General features: G+C 40.7%; 1 protein-coding gene across 2 annotated transcripts; it reads left to right on the plus strand.

The window, feature by feature from the left end:
- On the plus strand, nucleotides 1–27,638 carry pdgfrb (platelet-derived growth factor receptor, beta polypeptide). 2 transcript variants are annotated; one of them, XM_070836964.1, is made up of 23 exons: nucleotides 1–385; nucleotides 9,601–9,675; nucleotides 10,198–10,515; nucleotides 10,837–11,094; nucleotides 12,809–12,939; nucleotides 13,229–13,394; nucleotides 14,639–14,819; nucleotides 16,103–16,218; nucleotides 16,377–16,500; nucleotides 16,627–16,838; nucleotides 17,295–17,389; nucleotides 17,501–17,633; nucleotides 18,797–18,901; nucleotides 19,174–19,284; nucleotides 20,840–20,996; nucleotides 21,200–21,366; nucleotides 21,867–21,979; nucleotides 22,241–22,363; nucleotides 22,673–22,784; nucleotides 23,571–23,670; nucleotides 23,758–23,863; nucleotides 24,762–25,054; nucleotides 26,155–27,638. In XM_070836964.1, exons 2-23 carry the CDS (start codon nucleotides 9,630–9,632, stop codon nucleotides 26,300–26,302), a joined length of 3,315 nt encoding a protein of 1,104 aa, XP_070693065.1. In that variant the 5' UTR covers nucleotides 1–385; nucleotides 9,601–9,629; the 3' UTR covers nucleotides 26,303–27,638. The 2 variants fall into 2 exon arrangements, with proteins under 2 accessions (XP_070693065.1, XP_070693067.1); XM_070836966.1 differs by having other exon boundaries at nucleotides 9,604–9,675.
- Nucleotides 27,639–27,934: the final 296 nt, after the last annotated feature.

Raw genomic sequence — 27,934 nt, forward strand, 5'->3', positions numbered from 1 at the left:
AATCTGTCAGGGAGGCAGTGTCTATGTGTGCTATGTGTGTGCGCATGTCCCCACTTCTTTTTAAACTTTCAGGCACTCTTTGGGGGCGGTGGGCAGGCTTTTTCAGAGTGTGAGAGAGGAGAGGAGACCCCCGTGGTGCTGTGATTTGACTAAACAAACAGCCAGGCTCAGAGCGGTACCTCCTCCAGCGGACTCCCGGGACAGCAGAGATTAACCTCAGACTCTGAACATCTGAGGGATCTATAGATCTGAAGCAGCAGTCCCTGTAGAGATAGCCAGCTGGAAACCTCTTCTCTGATTTCAGAAGGAGGAGACCGACTGCTGGCCGGCATCCTCCTTGGACAGAGGAGCAAGACTTGTCAATGCTTCAAGGATCACTCTGAAGGTAAGAGGTCTCACTTCTCTGTCACTGTCCAGGATTTTACTTTTAGTCATGGCTGCTTTGCAGCAGTTAGCAGACGTGAAGATGTACTGTACAAAGCGGGGAAAATTAGCTTAGCCTGCATTACAAGTCCTCTGTGTCAGATTCAATTTCATAGCTGTCTGTTGCAGAGAGGATGCACCTCGTCCTTACAACACTGGACTGTTGATATAACTTTCTTTGATTTAAAATAAGATATTCCTTTATCAGTCCCACAACAGGGACATTTACAATGTTACAGCAGACTGGAGGAGATCTTTAAAAAAAAAATACAGTTAAGACAGAAGAAGTATAAAAATAGAAATAAATATAATATACATAGGGGAATATTGCTGATTGAATAAAGCTGATTTAAGGTGATGATAATCAGATAAATTACCTGGAGACAAAAAAATCTGGTTGCAACACTTTAGTCAGTTTTGTTGTGTGATGCTGTTGCTAGTTAATGACACAGAGTATCTGCTGGTGGTATTTGTTACCTGCATACTTGAATGTGTACATACCAGGAATTACAATGTGAAAGAGTGTGAGCAACCTGTTCAAACACCAACACAATGATGGTTTGCATCTTTGCACATAGACGGCTTTTCAGTCTTTACACACAGCAACTTTAACAATGTTTATCTTCTCACTAAGAGAATGCGTTTGACATGGTATCCCAGGGTCTCACACACACACACACTGGGCGTTATAGCACAGGCTGTTTGTATGCGCTCCACTTTGTGCTTCACTGCTAAAGGGCTGTTTGTACAGCCCTCTTCAGTCACCCTGAGTGAACTGACGGTCCTTACCGTTAAACCATCAGTCTCTTTCCTCCCCTGTGAATGGCCCTAAGAGAATCAATCTTCTCTGCATGGCTACATGGAGAAGCTCATTGAAAAGTCATGGCTGTGCAGTGATATCAGACCTGACATCAGTCACTGTCTCCAGCATCCTCTGTGGGACGATCTCCTTTTAGTGATAACACTTAACACCTGGAATTTATAACTCCATGCCTCCGTCACCCTTTGTAAAAACAAATCTCTCATAAAGCTGTGATTCTGTCTCATCTGAAGAACGCAGATCCGAGCCAACATGAACATCGGTTGAATCATCTCCTCACATACATCACAGGAGAAGGTTTTAGTGTCTAGAATGAGTTACATTATAGCAATTTGAGCTATTTTGTGGCTGAGACACATGTGGCATGCATGCATTTCACTGCTATTCTGCCATATGTTTTGCACCTGAAAGCCTTCCCACTTCCCGGCCTTTTACCACCGCTGTGGTGTTTAGTTGTTGGGTTGACTGCACATCCATCATCTGTATACAGATGACCTTTTTGATATGGGGGCATCTGAATTAGCATAAGTTGTAAACATGTTGTTTTGTGTCTGCTGCTCTCCTCCTCTACAGTTAGGAGTTTCCTTTTGAAGTCTTTAATCTTCTCTGACTGTGGAGATATTTCAGACCAGGCATTGTCTAGTACTGTTGTTCCAGACGAGCTGTTGGAAAATTGCATACATGTCATACTTTTACCATCAACGGTATTAGAGGGAATAGCATTCATATCATAGTTCAGCTAGACGTCTCCTGCTGAACATTTCACATAGTAGTAGCTATTATCTGACAAGTCTTTAAAGCATGGATTTGTAGAACGTAGTGAAGTTTCATTTGTCTCCTCACCAGTGGGGATTTTTTTCACTGTGCGTCAGGCTGCTGGTATGTACTGCAACAGCTCCTCTCCCCGGCCCTGATGCAGCATGGCCCAGTCGGCTCCATTCCCCTGGCCCAAACCTAATCCTTCGTCATCAGCTGTTTCCTGGCTCTCCAGGCTCTCTGCATGCCAGCCGCGCAGAGAAAATGTGCTTCACATTATGACCATGCAGAAAACATGCCAGGAGTCTGATTTACCTCACATGTGCCGATATGTAACAGTTTGAGCTCAGCAGAAAGTTTTGAAACACATTGATCCCATCCTGTCCTCTTGTGATTTATCCTCGGTGAGCTGAACACACAGCTGCAATCGTGCTCTGAGAAATGTTGTGGTGTTTAGATGTGGATGAAGCACAGCATTTCAGTTAGAGCAGTCAGACATATTGTCACATGATCATTCTTACACATATTGGTGAGTGTATCTTGTTTTTCATACTTAGATATAACAGTCTGACTCACTAATTGGCTGATTCATAATTCATCACTCATACTTCTGAAGTGAGCTGTTGTTTCTGTCTAAGTCTATCAATCTCGTATGCTCATGTGTAGGTCATTGCTTCTTTAATGCTGTACCTAGACACTTATTTGAGTTTCATAGATTTAATGAAGAACACTAAGTGGTGCTGCAATTCAGCATCCTGTACGGCTGCCCGTCCATCTGGCCTCCCCCTCGTTCCCTCCTTTCCCTCCCACCCACTCACACAGAGCTGACAGGCAGCTGCATCTCATCTTCAGTCAGAGAGCACAGCCACTCCTACAGGACGACTCCAGGAGGAAATGTTTCTCTCTGAATTATGATGCCAAACTTTCAGTCGGTTATCAGCCCTAAAATGCGAAGAAAGGTGTCATTCTCTGACATTCAACAGAGAAGTTATTCGATCATATGGGTGTAGTGGTGGAAATGGCAGAGGTGCTGCTATTTTCATTTTGTTACTTCATACTTCTACTCCATTTCCTAACAGAGGGACAATCTAACAATGTACTTTTTACCACACTCTATTGACTATATGGGATGATTTAATTTCTAGTTACTTTTCAGTCATAAATAAAACATACAAAACCAAAACCTGTTTATGTTTCCAGGCCGTTGTCAATGTGATTAAACCATTTTTTTTTCAACCTTTAACTTGATGGTGTTTATAAAGTCATACATATTTTGAGCACCTAGTAAGAACAACAATTAACATGTTATGTCAAGTGTGTTTAATCTGTGTGTAAAAACCAAAGTGTAAAATGATAATTGACAACAGCTAGTAAGAGCTCCCTTTGCTTCCAAGCTAAGCTAACTGGCTGCTAGCTACAGCTTTTACTATACAGACATGAGATACAGACAGACTGTATCAATGTATTTCATGTAACTCTCATGTAATCCTACTTCCTAATATATTCATACGAGATTTGAAAACAGGTTTTTAAGGCCTGAAAGTAAAATTTTACCTGCTTTTAATATACACTTTTTACACTATGGTACTACAACCTTTACTAAAGTAAAACACAGACAGATATTATAACCTTCTCTTTAACTTTACTGCATAAGGGAAAATAACGATTTTCAGCAGGAAGTTTTGGTCTCCGTCAAATTCTTTTCAAGCACCACTCTGGAGATTGTACAGTCCTCAGTCCAACAAAAACATGCTGGAATTGGTGATACAGAGAAGTAGGACAAGGGGACAAAGGAAAACCTTCTGTTGCTTTTACAAGATAAGAATATTCCACACAGTGGAAAATAGGGACTAATTTGGATTTCTTTTGGTTTGTCTTATGATTTTGTGCTAACATTATTGAGCTACAGCGATTGTCTGATTTGTCAATACCCATACATAGTAAACAATTGCCAAAGGATATATTCCGAGACTTCTTTCTGCTGTAAATGTCAAAATAAACATAACTCTTCTTACAAATGCACAAACTGCAGAGTATGCTATCACCCAGAACGATGCCTCTCTGTCACTCTTTTCCCTCATTTTCCCCATCCTGCCAACATTTTCGTGTTTTGGGAAACAAGTGGAGTTTAAAGCCAGTCAGGCATAATTGTATTCAGCTGTTTCTGTTTCTTTCTTTTAGGGGGGTGTGGGTGTTTGAGAGTGAAGGAGCTGGAAGGTTGCGTAGGCGTCCTCCATTTCTCATGAGGCAGGTTGGGGGGCTCATACCCTCAAGTGTTTGTTGTACGGTGTGCAGGAAAGAGGAGAGTAACACAGCGCAGATGGGTGGGGAGGTCTCAGAAGAAAAACACGGGAGGATGTGGAGCTGCTTATGCTAGCAAATATATTTGATATCCCTGTATTCCCTGTGAGCAGAAACAGTTTGAATTGCCTGAGACTGGGACAAAGCGCACACAAAATTACACCCCAACTGGTAGAGACTCAAAGAGTTAATGCACAAGGAAATGAGGAAAAGTTGACATGGCTTCACTGACAACATCTGCTTTAGTTTTTGATACCTAAATCATCCCTCATTTAGTTTCCCAAATAAGTAGAAAATTAGATCATTTAACAGATATCAAACACTAGCCACATCTAAGGCTGTCATTCTTTACCCAGAAGCCCCTTACATCCCCCACCACCACTACAAACAGCGTTTACGACACTGTTTGAAAGGGAGCAAAAAGAAGTCCACAGTTCCCAAACATGTGTTACCTCAGCATGAGTACAGAGTCACTGTGGCTGCTGAGGCAAGACCACTCACAGTCACTGTATCCTAATGCTGAACCAAGTAAAACCTGAGGGAGATTTATGAACAGGAATAACAGTAGGGAATTTTTTTAAATGAACTTGAGATGAATTTAGTGCAGGATCATGCAAAAGTTATAGGATACAAGCTGCCTTTTTGAGAGTCCTGTGTCCAGCTATGTAACTACAAATTCGCTTTGGGGTCAGTGCACTGTAAGTGAACCAAATCTTGAAGTTTGACTAATATCTAAAACCTCTTTTTAGCATCAGTCACATCTGCCAAATATATTATGACACAGACAAGTTTGTGGAGTTCAGAAATATGTGCATTTTTTTATGACGGTGATGGATATTTTTCATTTGATGGGGACGGTCAGGAGTGAGAGCACCAGAGGTCTTTATTAAATCTACCATAATCAATATCTTCAATATCTGTTTACAAAATATCAAATGGTTTACAGAGTGTTTTAGGCTCCATGGTGCATAAGCATACAACAGTAAGCATTCATTTCTTCCACTAATTCACATACTCTGACAGCATGTTGATGACGTGTGTTATCCCAGCTGAACCCGCCTTTTACTCATGAGGCTGCAGTTGATCAGTTATTAAAACAGCTCGGGTAATCTGCAGTCATGTTTTGGGGACAGTGTAGCCGCCTGGGGTGGGAGCAGTGCATCATGAGTCGGCTGCCAAGGGACCAGAAGGTTTTCCTCAGGGGGGATGGTCCGTCCAAAACGAGTGATAAAATGGAGGTTTGTTTTAACAAAGACGCACTGGGTCATTTTTTTCCCACAGAGCTCGCCAAAGTCCGGCTGCTCAGAGATACATCAAGAAAATCTGACATCCTCCTAAAAATGAAAAAAGACAAACATGGCATGTACATTTATTCTGCGCTATTCTAGTGATGATGGTTTTGCACATGTCCTAATAAAGTGTTAGTTCAAGGTCTCTTATCTGAGCTATAATTGTTTGCATTGGAAAGAAGTGACCGCAAAATTGTAGATGTTTGTTTTGCAGATCACAGCTTCCTGTACACTTCAGCAGGGTAAACACAACAGTCAGTGATGTAAGACCGTGTGCGTTCCCTCTAATGTTCCACTCTATGCTTTGATGTGGTGTTTCCCATAAAGTGTTTTCTGTGTGTCTGCATGCTCCCTTTGCTGTCTTTTCCACTGTCTGGTGCTGTGTGCAGTATTCTTGTGGTGTGTCTACGGTTTGTCATGCTTTGTCATTGGCCTAATTGGTCTGTTTTTGGAGGTTGATTGTCTTTTTTAATTTTTTGTTTTTGCTCATTTCTGGTTGTGAGTTTACATCTTTTCTGTGCAGCTTGTTATTTAAAGCGGTTTTTCTCTTTGTAAAAGATTCATTATGCGTAATTTGTCCTCTTCTCATTGTGGCATCTCTTGTTGTCTCCATGAGTGTTTGGTTAGTGGTTGTGGTGGTCTGCTTTGTCATTGATGCATCACTGCCTTACACCCACACAAGGCCAGAAAATCTCTCCATACAGGAAGTCAGAGCTCTCCAGCTGCACATTGGGATGCTTTTTGGACATTTTTCTCTCTTTTGTTATAGATTAAATTTTTTCCTCCTTTTTCTAACTGCAACCTTTCCCCCCCGGGACACACTCAAGCAAACAGTTGGCTGCAAATGTGGTTCACAAAGCAGTTCCCACCTCATCGAGGACTGCTTCATCACTGCCAGATGTTTAAATAAAACATACAGCTCCAGTATATATAGATAATCCCAGCAGTGGGATTACAGGCTGCTTTGGAGCTGTGCGTGGGCTGCGTGCATCCCGCTGAGGTCGATTTTAGCAACCTTCCTCATTAGTTGGTGACACTTTGAGTGTAACAGGGTTGTTTATGAAAACCGGGGGAGGTCAATCAGCCACCAAATTCCCAGCATCTGTGGGAAAACTCATACAGTTTATCCGTCATGGTGATTACTGTGCCATCACTTGCATAAACACTGCTTTTTTTCAAGCCTCCACGGCCATTGCAGGAATGGAGTGTCCCATTTCAAAGATTAAAAAGACAACAATAAACATCTGTGTTAGAAAAATGTTTTTCAGATCCTTTAATTCATCTTTAAGACCCTCATCCTCAGATTGAGAACCACTTGACTTGACTTGACTTGACTTATAAATATTGTGGATGTTTCTTACAGTAAATTGTCTCAGACACCACTCTGCTGTCTCTGTGGTTGAAACAAAGAGCTACTTTAGGGGTCAAACTACTAAGTGTTTTTATTAGGTGGGAAACAAAGTCGCTGGAATGCAGCCAAACCTTTTTGGCAGATTCACTAGTGTCCTGACCCTTTTAACACTATGAAGTGTTAAAAGTATGTTCTCTGTCTTGCACAAACACCTGACAAAAACATCATCATGTTTTCAATAGTGTTTAGAACTCCTCACACCAAGACCATGACTTTGAGGTTACTGTTTTATATTCTTAAATCTTGGATAAATCTCATAGTGTTCATTCTCCAAACTCTGTTTGAAGTGGTCTTTCGACTCCCTTTGGCCCTGTGATCCTAGTCAGCACATCCTATCTTGAGGGTCAGATTCCTTCTCAAAGGCCTCCATTCAAAGTCCCCCACTGCCCATCAGTCAACATAAAACCTCATCATGTTGCAGTAGCCAAACATTATTTTTCCGTCCTTTTCAAACACCCCAAAATAAGATTTGAACACTCCAAGAATGTTTTCTGCTGTTTGATCGCAGATGTGAATTAATATCCTGCAGTAGCCCTGATGTAGCTCTTTGGCTTATTTTAGCAAAAAATAGCATTAGCAGCCAGTCATAATAACATTTGTTAGTTTTCATGTTGCCAAGTGACACATGCCGTTGGCGTCACCGCGTTTGGATGTTGTCGCTCAAAGTCATCATCACTGACACTGAGGTTACGGGTACTCGTAAGTGCTGATGAATGTCTTCCTCAATGGCTAGTCCCTCATTGTTGGTTGCTGGGACCCCTGGGGATAAGGTGACCCCCACCACCCCCCTCCCACTCCTGCCGTCATGACCAGTGCAGTCCCAAGTGTATCAGCGGTCCTGAGAAAGTTTCAGTGAAATACTGTGGGAATGTGAACTGTACACAGACACTGTAACAAAAAAGGGGAAAAGGGGGAGAAATGTGTGTGTGTGTGTGTGTGTGTGTGTGTGTGTGTGGAGGTAGTGGTTGAAGAAGGGGTTGGAGTGTAATACAGCATGTGTCTGTGTGTACACTATGTGTTTAAGCTCATGCAGCATGCATTATGTGCCAGTAAAGTATGTGCACATGTGTATAAACTATGACACAAAGTATCTCTCTCTGTCTGCCTGTCTCTCCTTCACTCTTTTTATTAGAACCAGGAGGCTGGGGAGGAAATGGACCAGTCATGTTTTTGGAGCAACTCAAGAGCTTTTCGTTTTGGGAGCGGAAGTGCCAAAGGCAGTTAATTTAGAGAGACAATGTGTATCTGGTTAGTAGCTGGCTTTGGTTTAGTCATGGAAAGTCCACCACCACTGCCAAACTGAGTAGATAGTTAATCTCTTATATAACTGAAAATGATGCCATTAAAGATAAACTTCGATACACTTTGATAGATGCAATCTGAAAGGTGTTGTTGACAGATGTTCGGTTCATCAATGAAAGCTGAGAAAACTCCATATAGTTTCAGACAAGATAAAATGTAATCTTTAAAACACGTGCTGTATTACATGATGCATAAAGATAGTCCAGTTTCTTAAAATAGAGATTGTAAAATTGGATTACATTATCAAGTAAAAGCGTTAAATAGGGCAAGATTTCTCAAGATCCATTTCACAATTTTTCCATTGCGTACCTCCTTCTCTTCCTCCTCCACCCTCGCTCTTCCCAAGTCTGGCTCTTCCGCCCTCTCTCTCTTTCCCACCCTCTTGTGTACAGGCCTGTGATCCATCTTTAACTGTTTCCAGACGCCTGTGTGCTGCAGGCTTAACCCCCATCCATAACATAATAACAAACCATTCCTCCCCTCCCCCATCTTTCCTTCATACTTAACAGTGAAATTTGTTATCTGTGGTTCATACTGAGGGTATTAGTCCCCTTTGGTCCCAACAGCTCTTACATTTTGGGATGTTGATATCACGTGGGTGGACAACATGATATCCGATTGAAAACTGATACCAACCTTTCAAATGTCCTCAGTGTCAGCAACAATGTCTGTGTGTGTGTGTGTGTGTGTGTGTGTGTGAATGCCCTCATTTTCACTTTTGTTTACACCAAAACCAATTAATGGCTCAGCACGGCTCCAGAATAGCTTGGGCGCAGCATTGTTGCCAGCGAGCGTGTTGCAAAGCTGCACACACTGACCCGTTTGTTGGTGAGCAGAATGCTGGTGAACCAGGAACAAAAAGAGCCAGACATTGTCACTCTGTCCTGGTGCAGCGAGGCATCAAATACCTCCAGAGTTAGCTGCATCTGCACCTCAGACTCCGTGTGCCAGCCAGAGGCCATTAAAGGAAACAGCTTGACAACACACTAAATACTTTCTGTTTGCTTCCTTCACTATGAGCAGAGCGTAGTTTCATGTCGTTTTCTTTGGTTGGGATTTATTTTCCAAAGTCTTCCTGGAGCTCATGCGGACAGGAATCAGTCCATTATGATGTGAAGCAACATGGACAAATTAGAAGTGAAGTTTTGTGTCACTCGGGATGAACAGAAAACTAGATTATTCCCACTGTTTTGTTTATTTCCACTGAAGTATTATGAACATTTTGTGGACATTATGATCTGTATTTTAATAAGGGTACATGAAGTTTAATCTTTATTGTTGTCCCTTTTGTTTGTTAGCAGAACAAAGTGCGTTGAAGGCTTCCACCATGAGGGTGAGGGTATCCACGCTCCATCTGACTGTCATAGCTACAGGTGAGAGCTCAATTTCAATCAACAAACAAAAAAATGAAAATCTCTAACACGACAGCTGCTTTTGCACAGAAGCGAAGAGAATGAAGCCAAGCTTAGGTGGAGTATTTTACACTCAAAGCAAATTGTCACTGCTAAGCACGGATGTATTCATTTTACAGCACATCCAAACGAAACTTTATATGACTGAACGAGTCACAGCTTAAAAGAAGTCCATTAAATAATGATAGCAAAAGGTTTTATTTAATGTATAAACGATAACGTCAAGTATAGATTATTTATTAGCTGTCCAGCTTGTGAGATAACACAAAACTTTGTTTTTAAACTGACCTCTGTCATTTTACATTTTCATCTGTCACTGACAAGGCATTATTACCCTCCCACAATATCCTCTCCAGACAACTCATATCCTTCATCATTAGAGATAGAGCAGGATCTGGCATGCATTGTTGATTTAACCTTTGACCTCACGCTGCCATCTCTTTGACCTCCAACCTGACCTTTTCCTTGTTGTGTCAACTGCAGCTCTCCTGTATCTCTGTGCTGAGTTGTGCTGTCTGGAGATCACACCCGATGACAAAGAGATTGTCCTTTCTGAGGGCTCCTCTCTCACCCTTACCTGCTCCGGCTCAGGGGAGACGACCTGGGAGTTCAAGAGGGATGACGTGCCGTACTTCCAAGTGGAACAAGTTCAAAATGGTGGCCAAAGCTACCAAATCGTGCAAAGCAGCATCACATCCAGTGTTTTGACCCTGTGGAATGTGCAATGGAAGCACACGGGGGTGTATCAGTGCATTGATCGACACACAGGAGAGATTAAGGAGGTGGCTGTTTTTGTCCCAGGTGAGTCCTGGCTTGGTTATCTGTTTAGTGTCCTATAACCTTTTAATATACAATATGCATACTAAAAAACTGCTGAAAGCAAAGTGCACTTTGCGCTGATGATTGCAAAGATGCAAAAAACAGTCTAAAAACATTATGCGTTCTCTTCGTGAAAGTCATGGTTCCACTGAACAATTATTTACATATTTGTCCGTTTGTACGAACTGTAAAAACAGTAACAGTAAAAACAATACTATGATGATGAGTTTGTATGTAGTATGGAACTCTACACAGTTTGATCTACAATTTAGATAATCCAACAAGTTGTGATTCTGTCCACAGACCCTGATGTGTGGTTCATAGAGAGCTCCCACGGCATGGTAACAAAGACCAGTGAGGAGAGCACCGTCCCCTGTGTGGTCACCAATCCCAACATCAATGTCACCCTGTATGAGAGGGATACTGACCTGCCCATCAGGGGGCTTTATGTTCCCAGTGAGGGGTACAAGGCAGCGCTAGAGGACAGGACCTATGTGTGCCATGGAGAGCTGAACGGGGAGGTGAAAGAGTCTCAGGCCTTCTACGTCTTCAGCATTGTTGGTAGGTGTTTATGTTAAAGATTTTGGTTTAAGAAAAATAGCTCTTCCCAAAATAAAAATCTGGTAATTATCAACTCGCCCCCATGTGTGTAGAAACACCAGAGAGCCCATAAACACACATAGACTTGGCCCCTTTAATTCAATCCCAGCCCACACCCAAACTATTAAAGTTAATGAGTCTATCTTTTTAAAGCGCGACAAAAATATCCATTCCAAATATCAAACAGCTCATGCAGCATAATCTACAAGTCTCATGGTCAAATGATTGCACAGTGAGTCCAAATGTACAGTCGTGTGAAAAGGTTTAGGCACCCCTCTGAGGCTGCATAATAATTTACTCTGTCTGCACAGAAAACGATCACAGTGGCATGCCATTCATTTTCTAATAAAAACTAAGTAATGGGGTATTTTCCAGACAAAGATTTTTAGTGTAGCAATATTAAGTTGTATGAAATTGTATCAGATGTGAAAAATAGGCTGTGCAAAAATTTGGGCACCCTTGTCATTTTGCTGATTTGAATACCTGTAACTACTTAGCACTGATAAATTGGAACACAAAATTGGTTTGGTGAGCTCATTAAGCCTTGAACTTCATAGACAGGTGCATCCAGTTATGAGAAAAAGGTATTTAAGGTGGCCAATTACAAAAACAACTCTCAAAAGACCTGAAAACAAAGATTGTTCAATGATACGGTTTAGGGGAAGGCTACAAAAAGCTATCTAAGAGATTTCAGCTGTCAGTTTCCACTGTGAGGAACATAGTGGGGAAATGGAAGACCACAGGCACAGTTGTTGTTAAGGCCAGAAGTGGCAGGCCAAGAAAAATATCAGAGAGGCAAAGGCGAAGGATGGTGAGAACGGTCAAAGACGACCCACAGACCACCTCCAAAGACCTACAACATCATCTTGCTGCAGATGGTGTCACTGTGCATCGTTCAACAATTCAGCGCACTTTGCACAAGGAGAAGCTGTATGGGAGAGTGATGCGGAAGAAGTCTTTTCTGCACACACGCCACAAACAGAGTCGCTTGAGGTATGCAAAAGCACATTCGGACAAGCCAGCTCCATTTTGGAATAAGGTGCTGTGGACTGATGAAACAAAGATTGAGTTATTTGGTCATAACAAGGGGCGTTATGCATGGCGGCAAAAGAAGACAGCATTCCAAGAAAAACACTTACCCACAGTAAAATTTGGTGGAGGTTCCATCATGCTGTGGGGTTATGTGGCCAGTGCTGGTACTGGGAATCTTGTTAAAGTTGAGGGTCGCATGGATTCCACTCAATATCAGCAGATTCTTGAGAATAATGCTCAAGAATCAGTCACAAAGTTGAAGTTACGCCGGGGCTGGATATTTCAACAAGACAACGACCCAAAACACTGCGCATTTTAATGAGGAGATAGTGGGGTAAATACTGGACGTTTGGTCCCAGAATGCAATCATCTGGCTGGAGAACGTGTTACAGAGTGCTAAACAAGCTGTTTGGAGAAATCTGAGGAACATCTTTACTTTTCTGGAGCTGTAAAGTTTTTGTTTGCCAGCTACCAGGTTATAACTAACGCTGATGAAGAAAATGTATTTCAGGGTTTGTTTTTGAAGCATTCATGTGATTGATTATTGGTGAAGGAGACTCTTGTACATATTGTTTTGATAAATCAAATCATCATCACCTCCTCCTCCTCCTCCTCTCCCCCACACTTTCCCTTCCCGTCCCAGTCCCAGAGGCCATCGACGCCTACATCAATGCGTCAAAGACCGTCCTGAAGCAGGACGAACCGCTGACAGTAAACTGCACAGTGCACGGAGTGGAGCTAGTGTATTTTTCCTGGGATATCCCCAACAGAGAGGTGAGTAGGAGTGGAGCAGAACAAGCGCTTTTGTTCAGCTTCCCCTTCGTGATCACTCTCATGCTTCTCAACCGAGCCCTAAATGCATCAAGATGTACAGACACACCTCAATTTTTTATTCCCCTGTGAAATAACATGTGGTGTTGGTATTATAGTAATCGCTTCTCCTTGGTTTCATTCTTGTATCTAGAAAGAAGTTTCAGCTTTGTTGATTCCTTACATTTCATAAATATACCTGTATATAACATAATAAAATGTAACATCCTCGTTGTTTCTCTCTCTCTTCTAGGCTGTTGAGGTTGAGCCACTGACAGACGTCTTATCCGCCATGAACATGCGCTCCTGTCTGATCTTTCCTCGTGCCACGGTGGCCCACAGTGGAAACTACATCTGCCATGTCCACGAGGGTGTCCGAGACCAGACTGCCTCTGCCAGCGTCAACATCACTGTGCTCGGTTAGAGTAACCCTCACACACGCATACACACCAAACTAAAACAAACTGATGCTGGACAGATTATTATTGTGTTTCGCTGACAGAGAGATGACTGCTTATTATGTAAACTTTTAGAAGTTAAGGTGAAAGAGGTGCCTCTTTTAAAGGAAATGAGGATGACTTCTATTTATTTCTGTTCAAAGCTTGAGTGATACCTTGAGGAACTGCTTCAAACCGGGGTAACAGCAAGTCTGTGTTTAGACTTTTGAGAATAAACTCCACGTAGACAAGATATGTTTGTGTAACTGAGTTTTTTACTTTAACCCATAACATACAAGCATCCAGCATCTAAAATACAAATATGTGATGTCGCAAGCAGCAAACTGAGAGCCAATAAGAGCAGGATCCGTCATACTGAACTTTTCCTCCTCGTTCCCTCTTGACAGCCACTGAATGCATTTGGGTCTATGAATGCTTATTATATTTGCAGCGAGGTGTGTTATGTTTATGAAATCCTTGAATAACTTGAAGCGCCATGCTCCATGGAGACAAGGACAGTTTAGTAGTGTTTTCTGGGCATCTCAGTGGAAAAGGCAGATAATGTCTGGCCACAGAAGTTGAGCAATAAAGAGCAGCACTCTCCAGTCTACCCTCCAGTGAAGTAACTTGGATATATTCAGTATGATTATTCAAGAACTATAATATAATCAATATTTTACATTAAAAATCGATCAAATGACTACTTGATAAACTGGATAATAATTACCATACTCTGCAAATCGTCTTAAGTATATGGGGCTTTTCAATACCAGCCAATGAGTGTGTTTTAGATCATCATTCTGTTTTTCCAACCCGTAGCATTTAGCGAGTAAAGAGTCACATATTTTTCTCAGACATTGGTAGAGACCAACAGCAGAGCTAAAAGAGAGAGCCAGAGACACAACTTCAAATGAATATTAATGTTGGTCGATGGCTTGTACATGTATAATTAGGCTACTGTTAGCTAACAAGCTGCATTTATCAACTTAAAAGGTGATAATATGTCAGTGTTGTGCTCACAGATTGTTTCCCTGAGCTCAAGCAGTTCTAAACAGTTATCACAAGTTAAAGCCTCATCAAAATACCACGCAAGAATTAGTGTATGAATACATGGTTAATTAAAGTGTTTCTGTTCCAAAGTCAATAAGATACATCTTATTTTGTGCAGAGGGTCAAGTGTATGACATACACATTATGTTGCTGATTATATTATTTTCTTTCCTCAGAGCGTGGCTTCGTGGATGTGAAGCCTGCTCGGCAACAGAACATTTCAGCCAAGCTGCAAGAGAATGTGGAGCTGAGAGTGGAGATTGCCGCCTACCCTCCCCCTCAGGTCCACTGGAGCAAAGATGGCGCCACCATCAAGGGAGACAAAACCATCACTACCAGACAGGAGCATGAGATCAGGTGAGACACCCAACCATACTCTTCAGCTATCTTTGACCCTAAAAATGCCATACACACCATAAAGCAATTGCAGACCCCATATGAGCTGATGCATTTAAACAATTAGCACTGGACCTCTGTTAGGGTGTCACCCTCCGGAGGCGTCCAGCCCTTGTCAGTCATCACCAGATAAGGTCTCCGCAGAGAGAAATACAATACTCTCCAGAGGGCAGGACTCCATCATTCATCACACAGGAACCATAAACACAAGATACCTGTCACAACTCACAAATGTCTATCTAACAAATGCCAAACAATGTTTTAGCTGCTGGACCATGTTTTCACATTCATGCCAACACACATTCAAAATCCAAAAGATAAATTGAAATATTGGAAACAACCATAACAAACACCGCCAAGCATTCCTCACAAATAAAAAAAACAGATGTGACTTTATTTTTTCAAGCAAACTTTACTCAATTTAAACAAAGAATTACAACACATAGAACAGCATGAAACCACAGCCATGTCCCCCCACTCCCGTGCACAACAGTCAGTCAGCACATCATATCAACAAAGCAAACAAGAAAATATGACGTAGTTACACAACCAAATTAATAATGAAAAAATAATAGTAAAAATTAAAGACAGTAAATTTCAGTCCACTGCATTCTCAATTGAGGATAACCAATCACCAGCAGACCATATTATTTATTATGGAGCACTTATTATGGACCCCTCTCATGAGAGGGGTCTCCCACCTTAAAAGTAAAGTTTCCAGCTCTGCAGGTGAGTAACCTAGAAAACCTTTGAGAACAACCAATCATTTCCTTTTAAAACAGCTGATCTTTGGAGAGTTAGGGAATTCTCCCTCTCTCTGTGCCAAAGGGTAACACTCGGCAGGTTATCTTTGATCTTGTTGTACAAAAAGCACATGCAAGCAATTAAGGAGGAGCTTAGCAAGAAGTTTATAGTGTGATAAGGAGAGATGCATTTCCTGGAGGTTAGACCTAAAAGGAAAAGTTCAGGGTGCTTTCTCTCTTAAATATCCCACTGAATTCTTGAGATATAAATCTAGAAATTAGCTTGCACTCCCAGAAGTGATGGAAATATGCCCCTGGTGTTAATATACAGTATATATAGAGAGAGCATGATCCATTTTGTGCAAGATAAGAAAGGATGATTATGCAGCCTATCTCTCCACAGAAATACTCAGCTCATACATACTGGAGAAAAAGAACAGTGAAAAGTCATATGTATATGTTTCATTTCCTCACCTTTTGTCCATATTTTTTCTACCTCAGTTATGTCACCACTCTGACCTTGGTTAGGGTGAGGACCGAGCAGAAGGGCCTCTACACCGTCCTCATCACAAATGGAGATGACACAAAGGAAGTGACCTTTGACCTGGAGGTCCGAGGTGAGAGGTTCTTTTTCAGAAACTTAAAATTAGTGTTCTTCGAGTTCTTAAACCACAGTGCTGACAAATTTAAAGCAATGTTTTTGCAGAAGAAAAAACAGACTTTGTTTTTGCGCATGTCAGCAATGATTAATGGCTGCTATGCCCCCTGTGTGTAGTACCCTCTCAGATTAAAGACCTGACAGACCACCACCTCCCTGGGAAGAGACACTTGGTGACCTGTGTAGCTGAGGGGGTCCCATCCCCGAACATACAGTGGTACAGCTGTGACAGCATGCTCAAGTAAGTCACACCACCACCGAACTGTCACACTAGGGGACTGACCATACACATTCATTTATTTTACATTCAAATTCTGTGCATCTGCTCTGACTTCTTTCACATCACTGATCTCATGTGCTGCTGCAGGTGTAGCAACCAGACAGCGGTGTGGCAGCCGCTGATACCAGAGCCAGAGGTGCTGAGCATCCGGACCAATGTCAGCTACAGCGAGACTCGTAAAACCAGCCAGGTGCGGAGCCAGTTGACCTTCCACAAGCCCCAGCAGGTCACAGTTCGCTGTGAGACCAGCAATCAAGCAGGGCTCGTTGACAGAAGAGACGTCAAACTGGTGTCCAGCAGTAGGTGTCACCAAGAATGCCCCATTTTGGTGATTTATATTTCAGCGTCACTTGAAGGATATGTCCAAAGTACTCTTTTCACTCTGTAAATGTACAGTATACCACAGATAATAATAATAACAATGATAATAATAAAAGGTAAAATTCTATTTCTTTAAACTAAACAATCACAAGGTGGTCTGGTCAACAAGATTTAAGTCTGAAAAGTTTAGATTTTAGAGACACAGTATTACTGTTTACTAAACAGTAAGACAAGACAAAATATGTGTATTTATACTGAAGTTATAAATATCAGTCTAACTACAGCTTCCTTTGCAAAGTCATCGCCAACATGTTTATAAAGTTAAGTTTCATATCTGCTGAGAATTTGAGACACTTTGGTTAAATGTTCTCTGCTTGAATTTACAACCTTGTCTTCGTCCTGGCTAATGCTCTGCATTCTTTTGCCTGTTGCAGCACTGTTCTCCCAGGTGGCAGTGTTGGCTGCTGTTCTAGCCTTAGTGGTTATCATTATCATGTCCATCATCATCCTCATTGCTGTATGGAGGAAGGTAAGAGACAAAGTTGCAAACTGTAATTCCAGTGAATTAAAATGCTAGAATTGTTTTGGTGTTTCAGTCTTGCTCTCATGTGTGGTTTTGTTTTTTTGTATTTGTTCCCAGAAACCTCGCTATGAGATCAGATGGAAGGTGATAGAATCTGTGAGCCAGGACGGACATGAGTACATCTATGTGGACCCCATCCACCTGCCCTATGACCTGGCCTGGGAAATGCAGCGAGACAACCTGGTGCTGGGTGAGTGCTCAGGCAAACTGGAAATGTGATATTATGGAGATGTGGGGCTGGTCACAACTTGTATGATCTACTGTCGGCTGTACAAATGAACTTGCCTTGACTTGGATGTCCAGCCACTATATGCATTTAGCATTTATAGAAGCCAAGTCAAAAGTAAGACTGTTTTATTAGTTTTATTATTAAAAAGAAATACAAAATGTATTTGTGCAAACAAATATATTTGAAATACTATCCTGTCATTTCAAATTCTGAAGTACAAATTACAGAAAGCTCTCAGTGAGGCCTTGGAAATTACTACTACACATCATCATTTGACACTGAATTAGACAACAAAAAGATGAGCTGATAGTAATAGGGCTATTAGAATATATGATTAACATATTAATAATAGTCAATTAATGCTTAAACATCATTAATTAAAACATGCATAATGGCAGGCAATTTTAATGAGTGTAATAAAAGAGCTTGCATTGACATGCATGAAATAGATAAATTAATATCTATTCATTTACGTATTAATGTGTTATGTTTTTTATTGCTCCCTCTTTTTATTGTTAATGAATCTATGCATTTCTCAACTATCATGTGGTAAGGTCCTGTGGTTGTTAAGTGCAAACTTTCTAAAAAGTATGTTACACTCTTTCTTCTTTGTTAGTTGCAACTCCAAATATAAAAACTATAATAATCAGACTAAACAGGCTTTTAGTCGGTAGTCTGCATGTTGCTCAGACATGAGCAAACAAATGAGTGTGTAGCGATCACCAGGTGCCTTTAGTGCCGTGGGTGGTTTGGGTCGCCTGGGCGTAGCTGAGGCTAGAATACTAAATGAGGGCTTTCAAACTCGTCTCCTTGGCCCTGGTCCCACCTCATTTTTAAAGCTCTTTTTAAACTTTTGCTTTTGATGATGTGTTGCTGGTAGTCAGCTGCTCCTTACCAGCAGGAAACTTCCCAAGCTCACTCAGGCCCTCCGAGGTTAGACTTCTGATCAAGAAAGCAATCTGCACCATCTCTTTTAACCCACTCAGGCACTTTCCTGGAAAAAAATAACATAGAATTTTGTTTACATTATATTTTAATGAACAGAGGGGCTCTCCCTTCATTTTTCAAGTCTACCATGTGCTCCATTCACATTCTGTCTCACTGAGCCTTTCTTTGTGTTTCAGGTCGCACTCTTGGATCAGGAGCTTTTGGCAGGGTGGTCGAGGCAACTGCGTATGGTCTCACTCATTCCCAGTCCAGCACAAAAGTGGCAGTGAAAATGCTGAAATGTAAGAAATATAATTGGAAAACCCAATAGAGAGCCATGTGTAGATCACAGTAAAGTGCCCTGCATAGCTGTCAAATATTGTGACACCGGAGCCATATTCCTGCGGGCAATAGCCTGCTGAGCTTTAGTCTGGTTGCCAACCTGGTTTGTGTTTCAGCCAATGGGTCATTGAGCATTTTGGCAAGGATGCAGTGTGTCCTGATCTCAGTATGTTTAGTTCTCTTGTTCTCATACACCTCTCTCCCCCCCCCCCCCCCCTCTCTGTTTATCCAGCTACAGCCAGGAGGAGTGAGACTCAGGCTCTGATGTCAGAGTTGAAGATCATGAGTCACCTGGGTCCTCACCTCAACATTGTGAACTTGCTAGGAGCTTGCACCAAACATGGTGAGCATCACATTGATCACCAGTGCTACACTGAAGCTCTGAATCTGGTTAGCTCTGACTGGGAGGAAAAGCTGGCTGGAGACCTTGATATCCAACGCAGAAATGTTTATGGCATGCTCGGCTGAGGAGAACAGAGAGAACAGCACACAGTCGGAAAACTACCTGATGCTGATGGACAACTCCGGTGATCAGTCTTTTTAGATGACATTGTGAGGATGTCTGAGTCACCCTCAGCACCTTCCTACAGTCTATCTTGTCTCGAGCAAAACACAACTAATACACGTGGCCTTGATCAGACAGGTAAACTCAGATCCAGAGGTAGAAACAGGCCTTTCCAACTTTAAGTTACACATTTGGCCTGAGGGCGACCTCTTCACCTGACCGTGACCTGGGGATGATCATGTGATCAGTGCTCATGTGATCCTAGAGAAGGAAAATCCTTCACGGTAATTGAGTAATTTTTCATAGTTTATTCACACAATAATGTTACATGGTATCAGTGGTGAGCATTTTCTTCAAGGGAAACTGTCCAGGTGGTTCAGTTTGCTGAGGTACCTACTTTGCACAGGCAATATATTCAGAGGGTTCGGAGACATTTGTTGCTTCTTTTATTCTATCTCTCTTTTTTTAATCAGTAAAATCATATCAATCAATAAAGCTAAAAAGCAGCTTACCAAAAAATGCTACGGCATATCAATACACTTTTAGGAGAGAAAACACAAATTTTGCTAATTTCTGACCTCCTGCTGAGGTTTTACATCGTCCAGTCTAAAAATTACAGATAGTAATTTTTTAAGTATTTAACAGGATGTTCCCAAAGTTTTTCTTTTACTACATAGTTTCTATTTTCACTGTCTAGAAAAATGAAGTATGCATTTCTACACAATATAAATAATTAACATTTTAAAAAATGCTTTTTAGTTCTACTTTATAATAGTACTACTATTATGTCACACACTGTACACAAAATAATGGCTGCTAATGATTATAGCATCTTTCAAATTGTTCTGACAGTAAAAGGTTTTGTAGAAAAATGAGAGTCTGTTATGTGTTGTGTTGTGTGCATCAGTGCTAAATTAATTTGTTTTCAGGATTTCCGGCTGGAAGTCCTGCTTCTTCAAAGTGGGAAACCACTTTAATTGTCTAACATGCAATTTAAGATGATAGTGTAAAAGCTCATAGCCTATATGATAAGAATAGATTTATGTTTGATACAATAACATAATGGTAGAATAGAATAGAAAGCAAAAGAGTTTGATTTCATGCAAACAGTCCATTCATGAGACTGTTGAGGAGGGAAAGGTTACACATCACAGATGCAAACATATTGTGCTGCTGTCAAAGTTTCATTTGGACTAGAAACACATTGTTACTTGTGATCATCACATGATTGACGGCTGCCCATATCATGCACACCTGTTTGATGCATGATTTAAACCATTCATCACCTGTTCAACGTTGGTTATAAATGTGGCGCACATTATGGTTGTCAATGTTTAATTGGTGTTTGGTATTGTAAATCCTAAATTTAGATTTGTATTCTTCCACCAAACAGGCCCTCTGTATCTGGTGACTGAGTACTGCCGCTATGGTGACCTGGTAGACTACCTGCACAGGAACAAGCATACCTTCCTGCAGTACTATGCAGAGAAAAACCAAGACAGCGGCTGCCTCATCTCTGGAAGAAGCACTCCGCTCAGCCAGAAGAAAGGGTGAGACGGACAGGCACAATGCACAAAATCTCCATTCAGAGCTGCACAAAAGAGCATTTTGTTTCCTTTATTGAAATCTCTCCTGTCACACACCAAGTGATAGCCTCAGATGTCTTCCTCATATTAAGTGTGACAAGATGAGGAACAGTGAATAAATATGATTCAGGTCATTGCATTTTTTCACACTTCATGTATCCCTGCAGCTATGTGTCTTTTGGAAGTGAGAGTGATGGAGGATACATGGACATGAGTAAAGACGAGTCCTCAGTCTACGTGCCCATGCAGGAGCAGATAGACAGTATCAAGTATGCAGACATCCAGCCCTCCCCATACGAGTCTCCCTACCAGCAGGACATCTATCAGGAACAAGGTTTGATTTGAGCCTCGTGTGTGTTAATGGAAGTGTGTGGACCCACTCGAGTATTAACATCTTACATTTAATTTCACAGTGTTGTATGTGAAAATAAGTGTGAGGAATTCAGCACACTGGACATAGCAAAGAAGTAGTCTGGTGTGAGACCAACCAGTAAGCATCTGCTGTTCACAGTGGAGGAACTCCCCCGTATTCATGTGTGAAGATTATTAGTATTAAAGCACTATTTTTAATCTGTGAACTTGAAATAGTGCAATTCATGAATGGATTAACTGTTTTAGCCTCATAAATGAACAATCTTCGCTTTTTGATCACAGACCAGAGAGAATGTACAGACAAATGTTACAGCATATGAAGGGCGTGAGCTTCATATCAGCCCATGCAGTCACAGGACAGCCGGAGTTTCCCCCAATAACAAGACAATGTCTTCATTCATTAGATGCTCCTCACCTTATCTTCCTCTTGTGTTTGTTGTGTCACCTTGTCATTGTGTTCAGGTGGCGGCAGATTGGACCTGGTCATCAGTGACTCCCCCATTCTCACCTATGACGATCTGTTGGGCTTCAGCTTCCAAGTGGCAAAAGGGATGGAGTTCCTAGCCTCCAAGAATGTACGATATTATCATTAATGTTCCATAACATGTAGCTGGTGGTATTTGACTCGAGCCTCTGGATTGTGTGTAGCTATTTAAAGGAATAATTCCACGTTTCAGGGAATTCTCTTAAGCTACAGCAAGTAGCTTAGCCTGGTTTAGCTTAACGTAAAGACTGGAAACAGTTTGAAACAGCTAACCTGTTTCTGTCTGTAGATTATTAAGGCCACATACCTGCACCTCTAATTAACAATTTCATGCTACTTTATTCCACCACAGTGCGTCCACCGTGACCTCGCTGCCAGGAACGTGTTGATCTGTGAGGGCAAACTGGTGAAGATCTGTGACTTCGGTCTGGCCAGAGACATCATGCATGACTCCAACTACATCTCTAAAGGCAGCGTAAGTGGGAAAAACCTTTGCACAGATCAAGGATAAAAAAAACAAAAACATACGAACCTTAAGAAATTGCAAGGGATGCACTTCTAGTTTGGCTCTTGATATTGTTGAGTTTTAATGAACTTATAGAAAGTTGTAATGGACAAAAGCAACTGACAGTGAATGTAATTTCATAGATCTAATGTAACCAAAATTAAATAGTAGATCCACAGAGGTAGCAAAAAGCTGCAAAATGGACTCTTAACCCTGTTTACTGTCTAATGTTTCAAAATAGCTCTTTGTTTTCTCACATGATTTTTTTCTTTCATTTAGACCTTCCTACCCCTGAAGTGGATGGCACCAGAAAGTATTTTCCATAATTTGTACACCACCCTGAGTGATGTGTGGTCATATGGCATTCTTCTTTGGGAGATTTTCACATTGGGTTAGTCCAAACACTCGTATTCACACTCATAAACACACACAAAAAAAACCCATTAATCTAAGAGAGAACTGGCTTGCACTTTAATTGCTTATATAGGTCACAATGTACCAGTTTCACCTGCTTGACTCCTCATCAATTCTTGAATGCACATAAACATCCCTGGATTACACTCTGCATGTAGGCTGTTAATTATGAAAATATGTCTCTGAGTGTCTAAAATGACAGTAATTGTGTGTAAGCTAAAGCAAATTTCAAATTCCATGTCTGATTGCAAGTACATACCAGCCTGTTTGAAGATTCATATGAGGTCTAAATCTTGTTAGGCACAGTCAGGCTTTGAGATCAGCATTTCCTTGCTCAGGGTACTGTGATTTTTTTTTTTTTAACCTTCTTCCCACGATTTTTTGAAACTACCATGAAAACAAAGAAGACAATTTATTGCATAGGCAGTTTAAGCCTACCGGTCGAAAACAAACTCACAATCCAGCCTCTGTAAGTGAAAACCAAAGATTCTCTGTGCTTCCCTCTCTGAATCTGACAATCACTGGACTTTCTTACAGTGATTCTGATGATTCAAATAAACAGTCTCTGCTGTTTTTCTCAGTCAAGTGTCTTGTAGGTTAAGCAGTGTCATTTGTATTAAGAAATATTAAGCATGACCTCGGATTTATGGTTTGTCGTAGTTTGCATTTACAGTTTACATTTAGTTCTAGTTTAGATTTATAGCCTATACATGTCTTCTGATTTCTAGGTCAGCTCGTTAATAATTTTAAATGTTTTCTGCAGGAGGAACCCCCTACCCTGATTTGCCCATGAATGAGTTATTCTACAGCGCGCTGAAGAGAGGCTACCGGATGTCAAAACCCACCCACGCCTCTGATGAAGTGTGAGTCTCATTGTAATCTCTCCTGTAACTCCTGACATGAAAATGCAAAATAAGAGGTTGATTAAGTTTATGCTCTCTATGGTGCAGTTATGAAATCATGAAGAAGTGCTGGGACGAGAAGTTTGAGAAGCGGCCTGAGTTCTCCTTTCTGGTGCACAGTGTGGGGAATATGCTGACAGAGAGCTATAAGAAGGTAGGCCTACTTTATTCATGCTGAATTTAATTGTGAGCTTGGATTCATACCACATATTCCTGATTTCTAAATCTTATTTTATACTTGGGTGAGGTTATATATTAACTGATTAACACATCTTCACAGTTACTTTTCACTCACCATTCATTTAGTCACAGCCAGCCTATCTGCCCCCTAGTGGCTGGTTGAAGGCCTGGTTACCATTCACACACTGAGCCACAACTTTCTGCTGAACTATGTAGATACCAGAGGTGGAAAGTCACTTTGTGGATTCAGATCTTTAAGAGAGTATTTTTACACTGTTGTATTACTACTTATACAGAAGTAAAGCATCTAAGTACTTGCTTGTCTGTGATGCTGTTGTACTTTTTAGATAACAACCTTTTAATGTTGCAAGTTTGAATATAAACTACACGATATCAGTTATTTTTGTATGTCAGTTATGTGCAACACAGATTTATACATGTTTTGTGCGGTAATCAAAGCAAATACAAAAACAAATCAAGGACGTTAGGGAGCTCTCTTTTAAAATTAGGATTTATGGTAGTCATACACATTGAACAACACACTTAAGAAACTTTTTTTTGCTTTTCTATGGCCATGTATTCATAGGTAACCATAAACGTTAGTAGAAGATGAATCCACTCTTGTAAATGATCTTGAAGTTGAGAATATTGCCCTGGGCACTGTTTGAACTCTGCAAGAAAGAAAGAACAGGTTGTGATACTGTGCAGGTCTATGCTGGCCATGCTGTCTACCAGTTTGTTCCTCACTGATTCTTAAAGTAGATAATAAACAGTTTTTTCATAAAATCATTGGTGCTGAAAGTCTCATATCTGCATTTAATTAATTAATTCCTCATTGCTCAAACAATCAAACTATCCTCCCCTGACAACAGAGATACAACCAAGTCAATGAGAACTTCCTGAAGAGTGATCACCCGGCAGTCGCCCGCACCAAACCCAGACTCTCCTCACCCTTTCCGATCGCCAACCCAGTATTCGGCTCGCCATCCCCCATCACCCCCTCATTCCCCCCGGATCCCTACAACCAGAGCCCGAGCCCCGGAGAATTTGGACAACAAGCAGACACACAGGAAGTCATAACCTCATACAATGAATACATCATTCCCATCCCAGACCCCAAGCCGGAGGAGGTTTTCACTGACGTGCCGTCGGAGAGCCCTGCAAGGTACAGAGCCGCTGAAAAAGATGCTGCAGATGTGTGCCAAATGCTGGGGTTGCAAGAAAGATGAGGATGTATTTGCTCAACAAGAGCAGTTTTTTCCACCTCACACCCACTCATCCAGATGTTGGCTTAGACAATAGCTGCATTATGGAGGCAGACATGGAGACATGTTTTTATAGCATATATAAACACTCAGTCAAGCAAAGTTGGCTTTAAAGGCCAAATAAATAGTTGACCGTACAATATCCAGATATACTTATACATATAATCAAAGTTGTTTTTTGAAATAACTTATAATAAACGTGGATACTTGCATTTGAATCATAGATTGTACCTTTAACATTGTGGTTTGGGTTTGAGTTCTTTGGCATCCTGATGAGAGAAAAGAGAGAAGTTGATCCAGGGCCACAAGCTGACGTCAGTGAGGAGCCCATGGACACCTGAGGCAGCATTTTAGAATCAAATATCCACCACATGGGCCAATCAATAACAAGCTTGTTCAACGGTCATCCTTCACGTGTTCTTTAAAAATTGTTAACTTATGGCTACAGCTGAAACAATGATGAGTTAGTAGACTCACAGAAAATTAATCAATGATGATTTAATTAATTCATTAATTATTTTAGTCTGTTTAAAGAAAAAAAAGCTACACATTCTTCTTCTACATTGTGAGGATTTGCTTTTTTTGTTCTATGTGATCATAAACTGAGTATGTTTGGGTTTTAGACTGATAGTCTAGCAAAAGCAATTTAAAGAAAATTGTAGCTAAAGTTTTCAAACAATTACTCATATGTGAGAAAATAATGCATTAGAAGCTGCTAAACATCCCAAAGAAGTAAGACATCTTGTGTTACTGATTAAAAAAAAAAAATTAGATAAACTTGGGAGCAAATTGATTCATCCCAGTAATTTAGTGCACTTTGCATAAATTTCCTATTTGAGTTCAAATGTCTTGTGGTTGCTGGAAGGAAGATGAAAAAATGAAGGCAAATGTCAGCACCACTAAGAGACATTAATAGATACTGACCATTCTGTGTTTTTTTATGACTCATACGGTTTCTGAGTGCACTGAGTGAAGTTCTGTTTTGGTTTCCTGCCCTCAGCTCTCTAGCTCTGGAGGAAGAGACCGACTCCATGTCGCAAGACACGGCTGACACTCTTCCAGAAGAGGACAGGCTGGAGGAGACCAGCGAAAGAGACGCTCTGCTGGGCTCCTCGGGGACGCCCGAGGTAGAAGACAGCTTCCTGTAGCCAAATGTAGAAACCTTGATAAAAGAGCCCTTTTCTGAGGGAACGTGACTAAACTAGAATTTAGCAAAATTGAGACTGAGAAGGCAATCTTTGTTTTACCACATAGCAGTTGAAAAGCTTATCACACTTAGTATCTCTGAAACTACAAAATGGTAAGAAATAATGAGCATGATGTTATTATACAGTCATTTATTGGCTTACCACAATAGAAATACGGTACCCTCTTCACACTCCTATTCAGATTTATTCATAGTTTACAACAAGTGAAGATACATTTACTGTATTTTCCGTTGTAGCCAGAGACTTATGAGGCCTTATGAGATATGCGCTTTTTTAGCCATTATTATTTTAACTCCCCTACAAAAGCAGGTAATTGTCTTGGTTTTTAATAGTTTGTAATGATGATGATGTAATGATTAATACAACCAAACAAAAAAAATACAAACTATTAATGAAAACAAAACTCTGTCCAAACAAGAACAATATGTAATTCTCATATTAGTGGGAATCATTAACATTAACCACAACCAGCCATGGAAAGTTAGTAAGTGATGTTTTTGTTGCATTTTTTACCATAAGTACAACCAACAACTGTATTCACGGTATTATAAATAGTTTTGTATTACCAAGACAAGAAATACAGACAGATTCTACATGCACTGTTTTACTATACGAAATACTTTTTAGTCACATTTGCCATAGTGCCAGAAGTGTTCTTTGTGAGAAATATATGAAATGTATATACCATTTGTGGATATTGAATACTTGTTTTATGGAGGTTTATTTCATAGTTCTGTGCCAGATTTGCACTTTATTTAGAGCAATGTGGATATTCATAATGAAGATATAAAAACAATTTACAGCGTTTGACTTAAATATACAGCTGTTAGAGTCAATCAGTTTCTCTGATGAAAGGTGATTCTGAAAGTGAATAATAATAATACAAATGAATAATACAGCGTATCACTGCCTGAGTACATGATGGCACACAAGAGTGCCTTTGTATATAGACTGACAGATTTTTGTCTATTGTTGCTTGCTGATATGAAGGGCTACTGAACTCAAGAAACCTAGATAGCCACACGTGAACACGTTAAACTGATGCTTCTAGTCATCTGTTGTGTTGTATAACAGTCACTTACACTTCGTTTCAACTTTGAATACTTTGTCCACCATTTATACCAACACATTGTAATTTTTGTGTAGCAATTTAAAATGCACAAGATCACTGTATCACAAACTATGGTACCAAAGCTCTTCTTAACGTTTACAAATATATGTTTTATATGTGCCATTTTCTATGTTGTAAATGTGACAATAAATGTGTATTATCATAGTAGGACTGGAAGTGTGAATCTTTCATGAATCATTTGAGGTCAGTGGCTCTCATTTACTGCGCTACTTTGTCTGCATCTTTTTTTTTCCAACTACTAACAACTGAAAAAACACTTTCACAATTTCTATCTTCCACATTCAGCAGTTTTTACGTGAATCTATCTGAAAGTTATTACCATAAATTACTTTGAAGAAGCTGCATATATCAATATACTAATTTTCTTACTCTACACTCTTATATCTCCCAGTGTTTTTTTCTGATTGCGAGGTCAGATTTCTCAGAGCCCTTTGACTCAT

The sequence above is a fragment of the Pempheris klunzingeri genome, chromosome 9 (genome assembly GCF_042242105.1).
Source record: "Pempheris klunzingeri isolate RE-2024b chromosome 9, fPemKlu1.hap1, whole genome shotgun sequence".
Lineage (NCBI taxonomy): Eukaryota > Metazoa > Chordata > Actinopteri > Acropomatiformes > Pempheridae > Pempheris > Pempheris klunzingeri.

Bases quoted from the DNA above. Each gene is read 5' to 3' on its own strand.
- pdgfrb (XM_070836964.1), top strand. From the start codon at position 9,630: ATGAGGGTGAGGGTATCCACGCTCCATCTGACTGTCATAGCTACAG. The intron at 19,285-20,839 runs GTGAGCATCACA...TCCACCAAACAG, and splicing joins AGGAGCTTGCACCAAACATG to GCCCTCTGTATCTGGTGACT. The intron at 22,364-22,672 runs GTAAGTGGGAAA...TCTTTCATTTAG, and splicing joins ACTACATCTCTAAAGGCAGC to ACCTTCCTACCCCTGAAGTG.